Source organism: Pseudopodoces humilis, chromosome 5 (genome assembly GCF_049639895.1).
Source record: "Pseudopodoces humilis isolate 2021_Gansu_Grassland_sample_001 chromosome 5, ASM4963989v1, whole genome shotgun sequence".
Classification (NCBI taxonomy): Eukaryota; Metazoa; Chordata; class Aves; order Passeriformes; family Paridae; genus Pseudopodoces; species Pseudopodoces humilis.
The window spans coordinates 27,134,001-27,151,947 of NC_142204.1; the positions used below are offsets into that span (position 1 = coordinate 27,134,001).

The 17,947-nt window shown below is 41.5% G+C and overlaps 1 protein-coding gene across 1 annotated transcript in view; it reads right to left on the minus strand.

Moving 5' to 3' along the window:
• The window catches only part of ANO4 (anoctamin 4), a 120,535-nt gene that overhangs the window by 22,824 nt on the left and 79,764 nt on the right, over positions 1–17,947 (minus strand). The window contains exons 15-17 of the mRNA XM_088055124.1: positions 17,423–17,505; positions 12,119–12,259; positions 9,929–10,093 (exon numbers count right to left, since the gene is read on the minus strand). Of these exons, the coding sequence (XP_087911250.1) occupies positions 9,929–10,093; positions 12,119–12,259; positions 17,423–17,505 (389 nt within the window). The remainder of the gene's footprint in view (positions 1–9,928; positions 10,094–12,118; positions 12,260–17,422; positions 17,506–17,947) is intronic.

The window sequence follows — 17,947 nt, forward strand, 5'->3', positions numbered from 1 at the left end:
GCTTCACTGCATATACAATGACTTACTCTGAGAGCTTGAAAATGGATGTTGTATTGGCATAGATATATATAGTTTTCTTCTTTTTTTTTTTTAATGTTTATTGTGTGTTCTAGGTGGACTAAAGAAAACGCCCAGAAACTGGAGAAAACACCCAATAAAATAAAAATAACATAAAAGAGGAGAGCCCTCAGTACAATCACAGACAGAAAACCAGCTTCTTCCTTTCTGCCCTTTCTCAGCCTATAGTCCCACCTAAGGGAAAACATAGGAAAAACAACAGTTCTAGACAGATGTCTTAGTCACTGATAGAGTCTTGCCTATGCCAAAGGAAGAAGCAAAGTCCTGCAGCAAAGACTCTTGGAATTTCCTGCCATATAAAAAAGAATTTCAAAAAGAATTCAAAAAGAATTTTTTATGCTTGGACATCGCATAGGAAAGAAAGAAGTCTCCAAGCCAGCCTTGGAAATGAGCAGACCTGAAATAATAGCTCATCTTTTCCCTTGGAAATAAATCAGCATATCTCCTGCAGTGAAGTTTAACAAGCTGTTTGCAGAAGATGCTTGCTATTGAATAGGTAGAGATACTCCACCCTGGCTCCCATACCCAGCTGGTTTGTAGGTTGAGCCCTCCTTCCCCCTAAAAGGCATTCATATAATGTCAGCTGACAAAAATCTGATAGTGAAAGGCCATGCACCTCATGTCAAGAGCAAGAAAGAGCAGACACATTGCTGTCAGAGCAATATACAGGAGTATCAGCATCTCAGTGGAAGGAGGAAACTCATTCCCATCTAATCTATGCTATACTGTCTTACTGGGACTGCTGCCACACAGAAATTCCATTTTTGTCTTTGTCCCAAGTCTGGTTTCAAAGCAGCTCATAACAATAACCTGCCAGCAGCCAGCCCCACTGCAGTGCACCCAGACCATGTCTCTGGTGCATGCTGGCAAAGTCTAGGGGCAGCTCTAGAGCATATTGTGTCTGCTCAAGCCTTGTGAAGCTTTCAGCTCAAGAGAGTCCTGCTTATGGACATTAAGCCTGTATATGCATATCCTCATGATATGAAAACTACCATGAAAACTGAAATTGGAATTGCTGAAAATAGTGTAAATAAGAACTTAGTTTTGTCACTATATTAAAAAATAACATCAAAACAATTAAATTTAACAATTTAACAATTAAAAAGAAGAATATTAATGAAGTGGATTGAAAACTGCAAACATATTGTGAGAAATGAACTTGTAAAAATTCGTAAAAATCTAAATAAATGTATATAACAATAACGAAATAAAATATAAAGTACAGTATGACACACAAGCCCTTCCCAGATCTAGCCACGAATTCCCACTCAAAGGATAACGATCCTAGCCGGCGCCCATCAACAAAAGAATAGACAGGACGCGGCCCATCAAGCTGACAGGAAAAAAAAAACTCCTCAAACTGACAAGGACAGGCTCGGTGACCATCAACGGGGAAGAATAGGCAGGACACGAAACATCAAGCCAAAACGGAGAGGCACCGACGAGATATTCATCACCGGACCCGAACACCTCGCCTTGCGGGCTACCGTTGGGGGAAGCCATCAAGTAAACAAAAGGAAAAATCCAGCCGAAATATCCATCGGCTCCAACCCGGATCCAGCCATCCCATCCGGATGGCCTGAACCACAAGAGCCACTCAGAATTTCTTTACATATGAGGAGACTCGGTCCGGACGTCCATTCGACTCTATTCTCCAATGCCAGGAAATCAATTCATACGACAATCAAGGACTGTTGATGAATGGTGCCTGCCTGGAATTTGGCCTCAAGGCTAAAAATCCCTATAAAAACCCCGGACAGTCTACCCTCCTGCGTGGATTTGGGAACACCTATACCTTTGAGTATAGACACCTGTCCACCCAGCGCTGCGCTGTTTGTTTTATTGTGGTTTTCCCTCATTGTTTATTTTTTTATAGAAATTGTTTTATAATAAATTGTTTTTATTTAACCCAAATCTGCCTTTGCATTTATAACAGATTGGTGCCGTGACTCGGATCGGAGAAACTGCGGGGAATCTCGCTGCCCAGGACGGGTACCCCCGCTGATTTTGGCGGCCTGGTGAGTTGAGAACCCCCGTAGTTCGTTCCGATATCCGAACCAAATTTAGGCGGAGGTAAAAACCACAATAAAAAGGATAAATCCGGATCGGAGAGCTCGGAAGGCACGGAGCCTTCGGGAGCCGCGGCTTACTTTGCTCGTAAAACGTCTAGTGCGCACAAGGGACACCCACGCAGGAAAATAGCTGTAAGTACTGCTGGTTGAGCGGGCGATCGGGCGAGTGTGTGAGACGTGATCTGATCACGAAGCGAGTGCGGACTTCAAGGTCGCGTTTCCATCCTCCCGCGAGGGAATTGGCCGGCCGCGAAGGAAGCGATACAGAGTGAAAGTTTTTTTTTTTTCCCTCGACACACACTGGTAAAACCTGAGACCAAAGGGTGTCTCGGGAACTGATCGCAAGGTACTAAGAGGGGAAGGGACGTCTTGTCGAGCTCGAGGCTGGTAAACCCTCTTAGTAACGGACCCAGGGAGAGGTCCAGGGAAGAATCAAAAGTTCCGATTACAAGAGACCTCAGCTCAGCTCGCTGAAAGGTGAGTATCGGCAAATTTTGATTCCTAAGTACACAACGCAGAAACTGATATCGACTCACGGAGAAGTCGAAGAAAGGTAAGAATATATTTGCGAAGTATAGGGCAGAAAAAGAGTAAGCTTCAAGGAAGAAGCACAGGAGAAGATTCCTCCGATCAGGGGGAGGAATCACCAGACATCCCACTGGAAAGTCCCTTGGGGTGGATGCTAAAACACTGGGAAGATTGTCCCCAGAGGAAGGGGAAATCAAAGGAGAAATTAATACATTATTGTATAGAGGTTTGGGGAGGACAGGAGTTGAGAAGTCACCTCACTTGGCCAGTGTTAGGCACATTTGAAAAATGGACGTGTAACAAGTTGTTCTCCTATGTGGAGAACAAAGTCCCCTCAGATCCTGAGGAGAGGGAATACGCCAAGCTCTGGGTAAATGCCAGAGTAGGGCTATTTCCAATAAAGCAAAAAGAAAAACGTGAGTCGAAAACTGAGTCCTGGGAACCCCTCGATCACTTACCACCCCCGTATCGAGGACCAGCGGGACCTTCCTCTGTAGATCAAGAAATGCCCACAGCACCCTTGGGCCCCCGAGACCAACCCACTGAGATACGTGTGTCTCAGACGGGAGACTCGGGGCCAGCAGCGATGCCGGCAGCCCTTCCCCTTTCCCCGCCTGTAAACACCGTAACCACAGCAACCTCCTCGGAGGTTTTTTTCTGCGCAAGGCTGGGGAACACCCTATCCATCCCTGCCGGTCCAGCCGCCACAACCGGGACCCTCCCATACAACGGAGGGGACTCCTCCCTTCAACCGGGTGGCGGCAAAATTCCCACCATTAATAACAGGGAGGCAACACACAATCACCAATTCCCCTCCCGCAAGTAGAACCCGTTTAAGAGCGAGAATGATAGATAATGAATGGGGAGAGAGTGAAGAGGGGCACCGGTTGCTCCCTCTTAAAGAAGTACCGACGGCCCCGGGAGTGATCGGTTTTGTGAATGTCCCCCTTAACTCTGGAGATGTAAGAGCATTTAAAAAAGAGATGGGGCGGTTGTTAGATGACCCTCTCGGAGTGGCTGAGAAGTTAGATGAATTTTTAGGGAGTAACATTTATACCTTTGACGATCTTATGGCAATCCTGAGATCACTGTTTAATCCGGAGGAAAGAGAAATGATTAAACAAGCCGGGATCAGAGACTGGGACAGACGCAATCCACAGGGGATGCCAGGTAACCAGAAATGGCCTAGCGCAAGCCCGAGCTGGAATGCACAGACAGAGGAAGGCAGACGGAACATAATGGATTTAAGGAGCATGATTGTACAAGGTATAAGAGAAGCGGTCCCTAAGGGCCAGAACATTAGTAAAGTTTTCAAAGAGTGTCAAGGAAAAAAGGAACCACCCACTGAATAGATCGAGAGATTACGGCGAAGTTTACAGATTTACTCTGAGACTGACCCGAACTCTCCTGTGGGGGAGGTTCTGTTAAAAACACAATTTGTTGCTAAATCTTGGGAAGATATTAGGAGGAAATTAGAAAAGATTGAGGGGTGGCAAGATAAAAGTCTTCAAGAGCTCCTAAGGGAAGCTCAAAAAGTGTACATGAGAAGAGAAGATGAGAAGCAGAAATCGCAAGCTAGAATTTTAGTAACAGCGGTAAAAGAAGTCCAGAAACAAGAACAGATGCAGGGTAAGTTTAAAACACTACCCGGAAAAAGTCGAGGTTCTCACTGGGCAGCCCCGGCCCCACGGAGAGAGAGCCCGGAATGCTACTACTGTAAAAAGGTAAGACACGTTCAGCGGAATTGTAAACAAAGAATAAAAGATGAGAAAATTTTTCAAGAAGATTAAGAGTGTCAGGGGCTCTTTAATTTAGAGACCAGAACATCCAAGAAGCCCTTGATAAAATTAAAAGTGGGCCCCTAACGACAAGAAGTAAGTTTTCTTGTAGATACTGGGGCAGAGAAAAGTACCCTGCAGAAATTGCCATACGGATGTGTGGCTAGCAGAGAAAAAGTTTTTGTAATCAGTGCAAAGGGAGACCCCTTTGAAGTACCTGTAATAAAAGATGTGGAAATAGAATCTGAAAATAAAATTTGCTTAAGGAATTTGCTATTAGTAGAAGAAGCAGATTACAATTTACTGAGAAGGGACATGATTGTTGCTTTAAGAATTAATATCTTGATTAAAAATTCTGAATTAGTGGTGAAAATATTTAAGTTGACTCCTAAAAATGAAAAGAAAATAAACCCTGAAGTATAGCATTCAAAGAGAGAAGGGAGTTGAAACAAATAATTGATGACCTCCTAAACGAGGGTACTTTAGAGCCTTGCATGTCTCAACACAACACCCCCATCCTAGCTGTAAAAAGACAGATAGTAGCGTCCGATTAATCCAGGACCTACGAGCGGTAAACGCTAAGACCCGGACTAAATTCCCGGTGGTGGCCAACCCCTATACTTTACTAAATAGACTCACACCAGAAGATATGTGGTATAGTGTGATTAATTTGAAAGATGCTTTTTAGACTTGCCCTCTGGATGAAAGGAGTAGAGATTATTTTGCATTTCAGTGGGAGGACACAGATACAAACTGTAAGCAACAGCTAAAGTGGACGGTCCTCCCCCAGGGGTTTGTGGAGTCTCCGAACCTTTTCAGACAAGCTTTAGAACAAATGTTAACCCAATTTGCTCTTGAAGACAGGACAAAGCTTTCACAGTATGTAGATGACTTGCTAATAGCTGGACCGACTGAAGAGAGTGTGAAGAAAAGCACGATTGCCTTGTTAAACTTTCTAAGAAAGAAAAGTTTGAAAGTATCAAAATCCAAGCTGCAATTCACAGAGCCTGAAATAAAAAATAAAATACCTCAGACATTGGATATCTCAAGGAAAAATTAGACCCGGAGAGGGTAGCAGACATCCTTGCATTGCCTGCACCAAAAACAAAAAGGCAAATTAGACAAATTCTAAGGCTCTTGGGATATTGCAGGCAGTGGATTGAGGGTTTCAGTGAAAAAGTGAAGTTTTTGTATGAAAGATTAAACACTGACAGGCTGAAGTGAACTGAACAGGATGAGTCTAATTTCCAGAAATTAAAAACTGTTCTTATGACTGCCCCGGTACTAACTCTACCAGATACGAATAAAGAATTCCAGTTGTTTGTGAATGTGAGTAAACAAACAACACAGGGAGTCCTGACTCAGGAATGGGCAGACAAAAGAAAGCCTATAGGCTTCAAAGATCTTAGATCCAATCAGTCAGGGTTAGCCTACGTGTTTACAAGCAATTGTAACAGTGGCTCTGTTAATAAGAGAAGCAAGGAAAATAACTTTTCCTCCCCTGGTAGTTTACACTCCCCACGATGTGAAAAACATATTGCAGCAAAAAGCAGAGAAGTGGCTGACTGATTCCAGGCTTCTAAAATATGAAGCCATCTTAATCAGCTCACCCGGTTTAGAATTGAAAACCACTGCACAAAAAAATCCTGCTCAGTTTCTATTCAGAAAAATTAGTACATGATTGTTCTAAAATCGTAGAGCTGCAGACCAGATAAGTTACATCAACGCAAACTGTGATTGTTTTCCATTTATACATTTTAAATGTGCTTGTTGTAAACAAATTTGAGTAACCCACTGTTGGGGAGAGTACAAACCTAAGAGACTGTGTACCAATTGTCTGACTAAAGAACAGGAGCTGACTAGCCGTCTCTTAATACTTGCCACCAGGGCGAGATTGTTGGAACTCGACTCTCCTGAGTGGTTCCTACTTTTTCAAAAGGGGATAAGAGGGAAACTAGACTCCAAGGCAGAAGCTTTGGAAATTGAGTGCCGAAAGACAGTAAAAGTACCGTGCAGGACAGACACGATTAAGTCGTCTCGGTGGGCTACCTTTAAAAGGAGATACGCCATAAGAACTACAAGGGCCCCTGAAGAATATCCCTGCTGCCGGGAAGATGGTAATCCCCGCCGTATATTTTTATACGGGCGAAGGGCAAGGCAGAGGGATACACCGGTGGGGAATCCTGACTGTCCTGAGTCTAGCCGTGTGCTTAGCCGAGAGAATGATTCCCGAGGTACCTCCGGGGGAGCGTCTCCTGGGGAAGTGTGAGCAGTGTCAGACTGCCACAGATACCAAACGAATAGTTAACTACTGTCCTCCGGAACGTTGTTTGTCTAACAGCACTCAGTATAATCTTTGTGAATTAAAGGGGAAGGTCCAGTGTTACCACTCAGGGGCAAGGCTTAAGAACAGGCAGTCTAAAACTCCTATGAAAAGAAAGACTGAAAATTCCCATTTCAGGTATAAGAGAGAAGTGGAAATGATTCCCCCAATTCCAATCTGCAGTCAATGTAACAAAACGGTCTAGATAGGGGGGGAAAAGACAATCCACCTTTTTGGCATATTATGCGGTTAACCCTTTATGTTACAATAAAGCGAATTTAAAAATGTGTACCATGGGAGGGAAAGTATATTGGGAAAGTAAAAATTTAAAACATGAAAAAAAGGCTTTTTTTAATAATGAACCGATAATCCTTGATTTGTTAAAAAGTAGTGATGACCGGGTATGTTTGCAATTCAACCAAGTATTCTGCTTCTCCAGGGATGAGGAAGGGGTAGACCCTGAAAACAAAATAAAACAATTAACCCTAGAGTTAAAGAGGCAAGAAGCAGAAGCTCAGAAAAAGAAACTAGAACAGGAGAGGCTTAACTCTCTTAGTGAACATTATGAGCAATTAGAGAAACAATACAGCAATTGGGGGTTGCCAAACCCCAACCAGAATCTTTTCATAGATCTAATGCAAGAAATAGCCACAGAATTAGGTCTATCTAACTGTTAGATCTGTGGCGGTTTAAAATCAGCTGAAAGATAGCCTTAGAAGGGAGAGGGACTAACCCCAGAGTAACTTCTAAAAATGAGAAAGCTCTAAAATATCAAAAACAAAACAAAGACCAGAAGGAAAAGAATTCACTGATTTAGTAGGCTATACCCCGTGTGTAAGCACACTCACGGTGAATTCGGAAAGCAAAAACAAAAACCTGGCAACCTGAACCACCCGCGGGCTATTGGAGTCGCTCCCGGGGGAATAACTGTGAATGGATGGAAATAATTGAACTTTACTGGTACAAAAACTCCGGGGCCAATCCCTTCCATGAGCTAATAGGATTGAAGGAATATTGAGATGATCCGGCAAAGTTGAACAAGGGTTAAAAAGCTCCTAATAGTATATATTAGATATGTGGAAAAGGCATACAGCGAGCTACCCAGAAAATAGAAAGGATCCTGCACACTTGGAATAATTCGGTCCTTTTTCTTTACTCTACCTAAAACAGAGAGTAAATCATTGAGCCCCTCTCTTTGAGACATTAAACAGACAAAGGAAGGAATTAAAACGGAAACTACCAATAGCGGGAGGCAACCAGAAGTAGAACGAGGAAGAATGACCTGCCAAAAGGATCATTCAATATTACGGGCCGCTACTTAGGCAAATGATGGCAGCTGGGGTTACAGAACCCCCATTTATCTCCTCAACAGACTTATCAAGTTGCAAGCGGTGGTAAAGATAGTTTCCAACCACACTTCAGAAGCCCTAGAACTCCTAGCCAAACAACATTCACAAATGAGAGCTTTTGTGTACCAAAACAGACTAGCTCTCGATTATTTGCTAACCGAGGAGGGAGGAGTGTGTGGCAGATACAACGAATCCGAGTGTTGTATAGAAATAGACGATTACGGAGAAACAATAAAAAGATTGGCTGCTGAAATTAAAAAGGTAGCTCATGTGCCAGTCCAAAAATGGAATTCAATCCTACAAGCCTCCTGGTGGGACCAGATATTCGGGCAAGGGGCTTGGTGGAAGAAGCTAGTATTTTTCATCACTTGTTCAGTTGCCAGAATCATTTTCCTTCCCTGCTTAATTCCTTGCTTCATCAGACTAATTCACTCTGTTGTGCAAGGAATGCAGATTGCCACACTTCCAATTGATCCTGAGAAAGCGCAAGGGAGACCTACTCCTCTCTCTAAACTAATGAAATTAGAGGAGGAAAAAGAAAACGAAAATGTGATTAAAGCCTTAAAGAAGTTTGAAAATAAATATAACCTGGCACAAGCATATAGTGAGAATTCGTTAACAGACTGAGAAAAAGATGAATGTGAGTAAAAAAATTATAGTCCTCCCCTGCAGAATTGGATGAAATAACACGAATTTTTAATGTAATGAATTATTAGGTGGGGAACTGTGAGAAATGAACTTGTAAAAATTCGTAAAAATCTAAATAAATGTATATAACAATAACGAAATAAAATATAAAGTACAGTATGACACACAAGCCCTTCCCAGATCTAGCCACGAATTCCCACTCAAAGGATAACGATCCTAGCCGGCGCCCATCAACAAAAGAATAGACAGGACGCGGCCCATCAAGCTGACAGGAAAAAAAAAAACTCCTCAAACTGACAAGGACAGGCTCGGTGACCATCAACGGGGAAGAATAGGCAGGACACGAAACATCAAGCCAAAACGGAGAGGCACCGACGAGATATTCATCACCGGACCCGAACACCTCGCCTTGCGGGCTACCGTTGGGGGAAGCCATCAAGTAAACAAAAGGAAAAATCCAGCCGAAATATCCATCGGCTCCAACCCGGATCCAGCCATCCCATCCGGATGGCCTGAACCACAAGAGCCACTCAGAATTTCTTTACATATGAGGAGACTCGGTCCGGACGTCCATTCGACTCTATTCTCCAATGCCAGGAAATCAATTCATACGACAATCAAGGACTGTTGATGAATGGTGCCTGCCTGGAATTTGGCCTCAAGGCTAAAAATCCCTATAAAAACCCCGGACAGTCTACCCTCCTGCGTGGATTTGGGAACACCTATACCTTTGAGTATAGACACCTGTCCACCCAGCGCTGCGCTGTTTGTTTTATTGTGGTTTTCCCTCATTGTTTATTTTTTTATAGAAATTGTTTTATAATAAATTGTTTTTATTTAACCCAAATCTGCCTTTGCATTTATAACACATATAAAAGGGAAAGAAGTGGCAGAGGATAAAGCAGGGGTATGATCATGTCTCCCTAAAATATTTTCAGAATATTCAAACATACTTTAAATAATATTTTGGATTTGGAATTGCACTTTATACAAGTAGTGAATGATGTCCCTAACCAATAATTCCACGTCTGCCTTAGGAAGACACTCCATTCCTGCTGAAAAAGGAAGTGAAGGCATTTGGTTGTCTGCTGACTGAGATATCTACTGCTCCTGTGGCTTAGGTATAACTTTGGATATGTTAATTTTACTCACCACATTCAGTAGCATGATGATGCAAAAGTTGATGCACACTGCAGTCCCTGTAGTTGCAACCTGAGAGTTATTCCTGATTAAAGCCCACTTAAAGGCAGCAAAAGTGCTGACAGTCACAACACGGTAAATAACAATGCCAAAAACAGCAGCAATCACCACGCAGATCTAAAGGAAGAAAAAAATCAGTGAGAAGGACCTGAAAACTTCCAGTGGAACAGGAATTACCTTCTCCCTGAAACTCTGAAAATTTATTAAATGAAAGACTTTAAAAGACAATTCCTTTGGATTCCAGAAAAAGGCTTCAACATCATGATTTTTCTTCTTATAAAGTTATTTTAATTCTTAGAATGAAAAATATCATTGAAATAATATTAAAATAATTTTTAGTTTTAAACATTTTCTTGAAAATGGTCCGCTTCCTTAGCATTAATGTGGGAAACAGTATTGCCAGTTCTGGGAATTAGAAATTTTCCTTATCTGTACATGATGTGCAAAGGGCAGTCTCAAGCTGATGTTGCAGCTTGATGGTATCATACTAGGGATGGATTTTGTGCTTTGATGGACTTCATGCTTCCCACAAATATCTCCATTTGTAAGCACTGCCTCAAAAACAGCCCTGCCAAGCTAGCCTAGCTAGCTGTTTCTTCCCACAGTTCTGGAAAGTTTCTGTCTGGAGAAGGTAACCAGTTCAATTGCCCTTGTGGTTTCTTCACTGATGAAACTTTCAGCAAACAGTGACAGAATGAGAAAGCTGCAGCTGAGCCAGGTTGCTTAGTCACTTAATGTTCCTCAAGCAACGGTTGAGCTGTATTATTTAGTACACTTGGAGAGTCTATGCTGACAAATTTTGAGAACTGTTCTAACTTGAAGTTGGGTAAGTGTATATATCCCTGTTATAGGTGTAATTAAAAAAAATATTGTTATCTAAAAGGTCAAAAAAGTGGAGTTTTTCTGACTTGCTGGAAGCCCATGTTATGCTAACAGTAAAACTAATTTCAGTGAAAACAATTTTTGTCCTATTTCAAGGGCTGTGATGGGAACAGTAATTTGTGGTGCATGCAATTTAGAGCAAGGCTACTCTCTCTGGCACTTTGAGTAAGATGTGTCACTAGTCTAAGATTAATGACTGAGTTTGCATAGGGTAAAATACTGCCACCCTTCAAGAAAAAAAAAAAAGGAAAATACACAAAATATGAGAGCTGTAGTATCAATTCTGAGCAGAGACTGCAGTTCAGAGTATGTGTCCTCAAGGGCTGAGTCACGGTGTCCATCCACCTGATGTACCAGAGCACAGTTCATCTCAATAATGCTCTTGCCTTTCTTGACCTAGATGTCTTGGACAATTTTGAAGCCATCAGTTTCTTACTGTCCTCTGCCCTATTGCTGGGTTACTCACCTACCTGGCTCTCCACAGCTCTTGAGGCTGTACTCATCTATCATTTTCTTGTCTCCTGGAAAAGCGCTGGTAAATTCTGTGGCAGTCTGTTGATTCCAGACCAGCACTGTGTTTTCAAGACCAGCACTACCACGCCTGTTGTCATGTGAATAACAGCCCACTACTGCTCCACTGAAATTAAGAGGATGGGGGTGTTTCTGCAGAAGCTCTCTGTTAGGAAAGATTTTGCTACTCCTTTTAGATTTGCACTTTGTAAAGGGTACAAATGCATCATTTTAGTCAAGGAACATTGTTTTTTCCATTTCAACTGCTCTAGGAATATGAACTCTCCTCATCTCTTCAGTACACTGTGAAACTAGGTTGTATTAACATCATTAAACACCCTAGGCATCTTATTTAGGTTCTCTATGAAGCTTACAAAGAACAACTGCTTCTCCTATGGCAACTTTCCCCATTGCTCTGCACTGTCTACACAGGGAAGGCTACCAGTGAGCTAATTCAGTCAACTGAAGTTGGTGCCTGGATGTGATAGTGTCACTCTTCTGGCATGTGTCACTACACACAGTGCCACAGGTGTAGCCTTGAAGGAAGGGATTAGCTATCTGTGAGACTCAGTGAAGAGTGAACCACTGTAGGACTTGACAGAAACTCGGGTGATTTGCTATATAGATTTTCCACATGCACAGAGCTTATTTCACTTTCAAGCAGTCATACCTGATATTTACCTACTCTACTAGCAGAGATAATGATATTTTGTTCTTTTTCAACTAGTAAATAAGTAAAAATGCTCAAACCATAAAAAATATTCCAGATGCAGAAACGATGAGTCTGCTGCATTTATCTGCAAATGCTTGATAAGGCTCTGGCTTCCCAGATATGGGGTTCATTCGTTCTTTCTTGGAGTATTTGGCTTCGAACTGTGGACGTATTTCCTCCTAAAGAGCAGACAGATAAAGTTCACATACAGCACAGCTAGGAAAAACTCTGTAGGAAACTTCAGATCTTTTATCAGATCACTGTTTTGGGGAATTACATCTTTGAATTCAGCAGCTGGCACAGCTACTATAAAAGCTGAGCTGGGAAATCAGATCTCCTTCACGAGAACTAGAATAAATCACTGTACCCATAAAAGTACTGAAAGTATTTAGTAAAATCCCCAATTAGCTATTCCTCTAAATAATGCTCTTTCAAAACTATGTGGCTGCAAGAAAAATCGTTTTAAGGTTGATACCAAAGAATTTTTCAGTTTGTAATTATCCTATTGATACTGGAAACTAAGCAAAAAAAAAACCACCCTAACAACCAAACCTGCTTTTTCCAAACCTAATTGCTGTTTGTTAGGCATTTGGTTACATTTCCATTACCAGAAAAGGCTTCTCAGCATTTGAAGAACAACCCGTGCCATCTAACACCACTCAGTTACATCTTAACTCGGACAATATTACTAGCAGGAACAGCTTTCAGCAGCAGAAATGTCAAAGGCTGCTTTGCCATTAAAAACCCTCTTGTGAAATGAAACCTGGGGATTACCTGGGAGAGATTTGGTTGCATCTGTTCACAGCATTGCAAGAAGACAGGGTTCACCCTTGGTGCAGGTGACACCTGCAGTAGTGCTACCCTGCCACCCTGACATGCAGACATTCACCAAGAACCACGTGTCCTGTGCCACCCCTTTCCAGTCTGGCATCCAGGACACTGTCAGAGGCAAGATAAAGCACCAGGCTGGGAGGAAGGACTCTCACAAATGTTGGCAGATATTAGAGCACTGTTTGTAGTACTCTACTGTATTCTGGAGAGCTGGTCCATGGTACAGCTGCCTACAAGGGAGCAGACAAGAACTAGCTTGCAGTTGCTTCCACCCCTTCAGCTGCATGTGACTGAACTCTGACTAAAGCTGGAAATGCCCAGACCTCAAATGACTGTATTGAAATAGGTGAATGTTAACTGCTCACACAAGTCTTCAGAATGTGACTAAAGGTGAGATATCCTAAAAGCCTACATGCTTTTTTCAGAATTCCCCTGAAGAGGGGGTTTGGGGGAGGGGTGGAAAGAAGTCATGTCTTATTCTCCTTCTTCCAAGCTTCAAAGATGCTTTCTCAACACAGTTAATTTCCAAATTAACCTGGTAACAAGTTATAAAAACAAATGAAGTGGCATGTATGCCTAGCTGCAATGCCTCTGTAACTAAAAATGTGCTTGAGGGAACCAGCCTTACATCAACTATACAAAAAGGCAAAATATGTTTCTGTGGAGGCAGGGTAATACCTTGCTCTTATTCTATTTCGCTCAGGCTGTTCCTGTCATATCAGGGCCAAAAGAAGTTGAGCAGACCACAATCTGGCAAAAGGAACAATGTAAGTAGTATTCCTGTGTGCCCAGGGGCATGAGAAAGTACAGACTGTAATAGCAGTGAAGCAAGGTTCCTGAGAATTTCACCCTGCAGATTGTTCAAGGACTTTGCCAGCTGGCTTGTCATGGACAAGAAACTTTTACTTCTCTGCATCCCTCTCTGAGCCAGGGTTTGATTATCTTTTACAGTCTGTGGTGTAGGGAAGTTCTTATCATATCCACATGTCCTATGATCTCCAGTTGATGCAAATAATGCAAATGGTATTTTTACAGATATTCTCAAAAAAAATTTGAAATCTGGCATGACACTTTGTACCTGTTTAATGATACTCCACAGTGCTTGGGCAACTAAACTGTATTGTGTCTGGCTGAGGTTAATGATAGAAAGAAGGTGACGCTGAAGAAAAAGAAAAACATGCTACAAATAGCGGCAGAAGGCAGGATTTCATTTGGGAGGAAGCCAGGAACTGCATGCAGTTGGTTTCTTGTGGCATGCCCACCCAAGATGCAGTTGCTCTTCATGTCTCCCACCTTGCACCTGGTTTACATGAATAGGAAATACAGATATGTAGGGCTGAAAGTGCCAAAACACACTCAGTTCATATCCCCAGACTGAGAGGCCTGAACATTGCAGGGGTTGTTGTATGCCTTTCCTGGATGAGAATCTAAAGTGGTGAGGAATTCACAAGGTTGCATATCTGAACAAGTGCAATTCTTCTTTCCATCGTCTTCATTGTTTCTTTTATTTGTCTCTTCATTTAGAACAGGAAGGTGATAACAAAGAGATAGGAAGCCTTATAAATGGTGTCTTTTCAGTGTATTGTTGCGAGGAATTAATAAATTTCACTCTGTAAAAAAACCTTATTTTTCAATTTGACAATGAAAATTAAAGCAAGCAAAGGCTGGACACATATCTTCATTATCAAAAGCTTGAGATTCAAAATGGTAATTAGAACTGTTTAATCGATGTCTGAAATAACTAATACAAGCAATCAGCTGATTTTGACTAGTGATAACTGAATGGAAAGCAGAGAGGAAATTTAATTAGCAGTGATTTTATTAGAAAGTAGCACTTTAAGGGGAAAAATTTTCACCTTTTGGAGTCAAAATTCTCATTGACTTCACACTGACAACTTCCCAATGAAACTCCACAGGATGAATCTTTTCTAATCTACATAAAACAGACTGTTTTCCTTCCTATTTCTCGCACATGGATAATTCCAATCTTTTCATAAGAGAAACCATATTGATTTCTGGAGTACAAAATATGGATTAATGTGAATTGTCTTAGACCAGCCATTTGTGCTCTAGAAGAGTTACTCTAAATTTCTTTGCAAAATATCTCCTTTTTTTCCTCAAGAATTTTTTAATCCTTCAACAGGTAAATTATTAAAATAGTCCCATCCTTCTGAGCCCAAGCATATTGTCCTCTATAGCCCTGCTGTAGAAAAAGAATTTGTAGATTGAAAATTTGAATGACCAGTACAAGTATAATATTCCCAGAAGTAAGCCTCCAAGCAAAGCCTGTGGTTTGCAGGTGAAGATAATGGCAAAGTGAAGAGGTGGGCTTTGAACCAGAGCAGGGAAATGATCTCCACACTACTTCATCTGGAGCACCTGCTTCCAAACTGTGTCTTTCACAGGGGAAAGTGCAGTTCCAATGGAAAAGTGCAGCACTAGATACTCCAGCAGAAGTGGCAGTGGCCCATTGGGCTGACCCTGAAGCAGAGACACGCTTGAGCTGTGCTGTAGGTATGGGCACTCGGGGCTGTAGATCTTCAGAGAAGATCCCTCTGGGAGGCAGTCAGCTCCTACTCTTTGGATCCTGCTGAATGCTGAATAAAGGAGGAAGTGATGCCTCAAGTGCCAACAAGCCACTGATGTTCTAATTGCTGGACACACAAACCTTCGAGAAGTAGCCTGCTGAGTTCTCTAATTTGAGAAAGGTACAATTTGGCACACTGCTTCTGAAAAAACTTCTGCTGTAGAGACTTGTAAGATTCCCTCTAGAACAGTAAGGAGGTACACTGAATAGCTCTGGAGCTGGTACAATCCCCACTACTCCTGAGAGGTCTTGTTGACACAGCTTACTGGAAAAACTCTGGTGTGAGAATAAAAGATCAGCTGACATCAACATGTATCCTCTGAAAATTACCAACATGCAAATATCATCCTGCAGGCCAAACTGAAATAATCTGCCAGAAGAATATAACTATATCTTATTAAAAAAAAAAAAGCGAACTGTCGCTTAAGATCAACCTTACCAGGAAATTCAGTATTTGTAAATGAACTGATCATAGAAGATTCAGGTGGATGGCTTTATAAATCAGCATAATCCCAAATCCAGGTAGGTTAGATGGTGAAAGATGAAGTTATATGACATCCCAAACTATAAACATCTGCAAGACCAGGCTTCCTGGGGAAAATATAAAGAGGGTCCCATACTGTACTTACTTTTGTATCCTTTTCATTCCAGAGACTCAGAGGAAGGCATAATTGTCACTTGGAAATTGCAATTTGGTACAGCTTTTTCTTAGCTGTCAGCATCGACAGCATTTTTTGCAACTAGCCATGAGAAGACATGATCCCTGCAGGCCAATCCTGACCACTGTGTGAACCTCAGGCAGGACTATCTCAAACCCTTTGTGGCTTGCCAGCATTGGCAAGAGCAGCTTGCTAATCTCAGAAGAGCTGAATCAGTATTAGAGTATTTCCTATATATATGAAGATAGGCCTGAGGTATCACCCAGAACTGACTGCATATGTGCACAGATAACTCTTACAAAGAGATTGATTTCCAGTTGTGCAAGTGATTTCATGCTACGTTCTTGGATTATTTTTTTAGTAATTAAGCATTTAAAAAAAAAAATCCTATCAGCAATTCCACCATTTCATGGCCTCATTGAACTACTTTGCCTCATACAGACAAAAATCCCATAACTCAGAAGTCTATTTCTCTGCTGGCAAGATTGATAAAAAAGAAAATCTTCCACCAAAACAGCAATGTAGAGGTTCAACTTCACTCAGACCACCACAGCAGCCTCTTACCATCACTCCCACAGCTTCTGTAGAATAAGGAGAGCAGATTTGTAGACACCATATGTCCAAATCCCACTTGAAGAGCACTTTTTCTTCAACACACACTGAATCTTGCTTTTCTCCTGCATAAGAAAACCTTCTAGTTCTATTTAGACCTGAGTTCTCAGTCCCAAGAGCATGTTGTTTCTTTCTGGTGACCACCAGAGGAAAAGATTAAGGATATTTTCTGCAGTTTACTTTCTTCCCTAAGGGGATTTCCTCTACCAACACAGAATCAATTAAGCTTTCTCTCTCAGATGACCAGTGTCTGAATGTTCAGAAGCTGGTACAAGCCTCACAAGACTTTCTTTCCATCAATACTCTCAGTGACAAACTAAAAGAACAGATAAAAGCTCATTTGCCAAAATTCACGGTACCCTGGGTTGTCAAGAATTTCCAGCTTTCAAAATAAAATGCATTTCTCCCACATTGCATTTCTCCCCGAAATCTCTCAAATTCATTTAGATTTGAAAAAGTGTGAAAAAAAGACAACAAATTTGCCTGGAGAAAGTTTCTTTACATTCCAAAGGAAACATCTGAGGAGAAAAATGCTTATTTCATAGTTTATAAAGATTTAAAGAATGATCTGAAATAAATGCAAAATAAAACCTTACATTTTCAACCAAATAATTTTGTATTAAAGATTAAGGAGTACATGCTTTTATACAAACCTCTTCTTCTTCCCAGTCTATCAAGTCCCAATCATAAGCAATTACAGCTCGCCTTCTTTTCCAAAATTCCAGAAAAACAGTGGCTAGAGCAAGTAGAAAAAGAGATGCAAAATTGTTTTTAAGTCAAGAAAATGTTAATGACTATCACAAACTGTTGAATGAAGCTGTTACATTATTTTAAGTTTTTGCATAAATGGGTTCCTTTGAACAGCAAATCATGCTGATGATCAAAGCTGCTTTCAAAAAGCGTTGCTTTCTAAGGATTAGCTTGCTTGCTTCAAGTATGATTGAGGCTTTAGAGATTTCATTTAGTGCTAAATGAGAGTGTTTAATTTCTAACCAACCAAGGGAGGGCTCTCAAAGAATAAAATTGTTCCTGTGAGTCATCACTGCTAGATAAAGCAGATTTCTGATGAAGCTAAAGGTTTCTTGGGGCCATTGCACATAAAGGAGTAACTTTGCTTCTTTGAATACCATTCATGTTACACAGAAACCATCACCCAGAGGAAGCCCAGTCCACTGCAT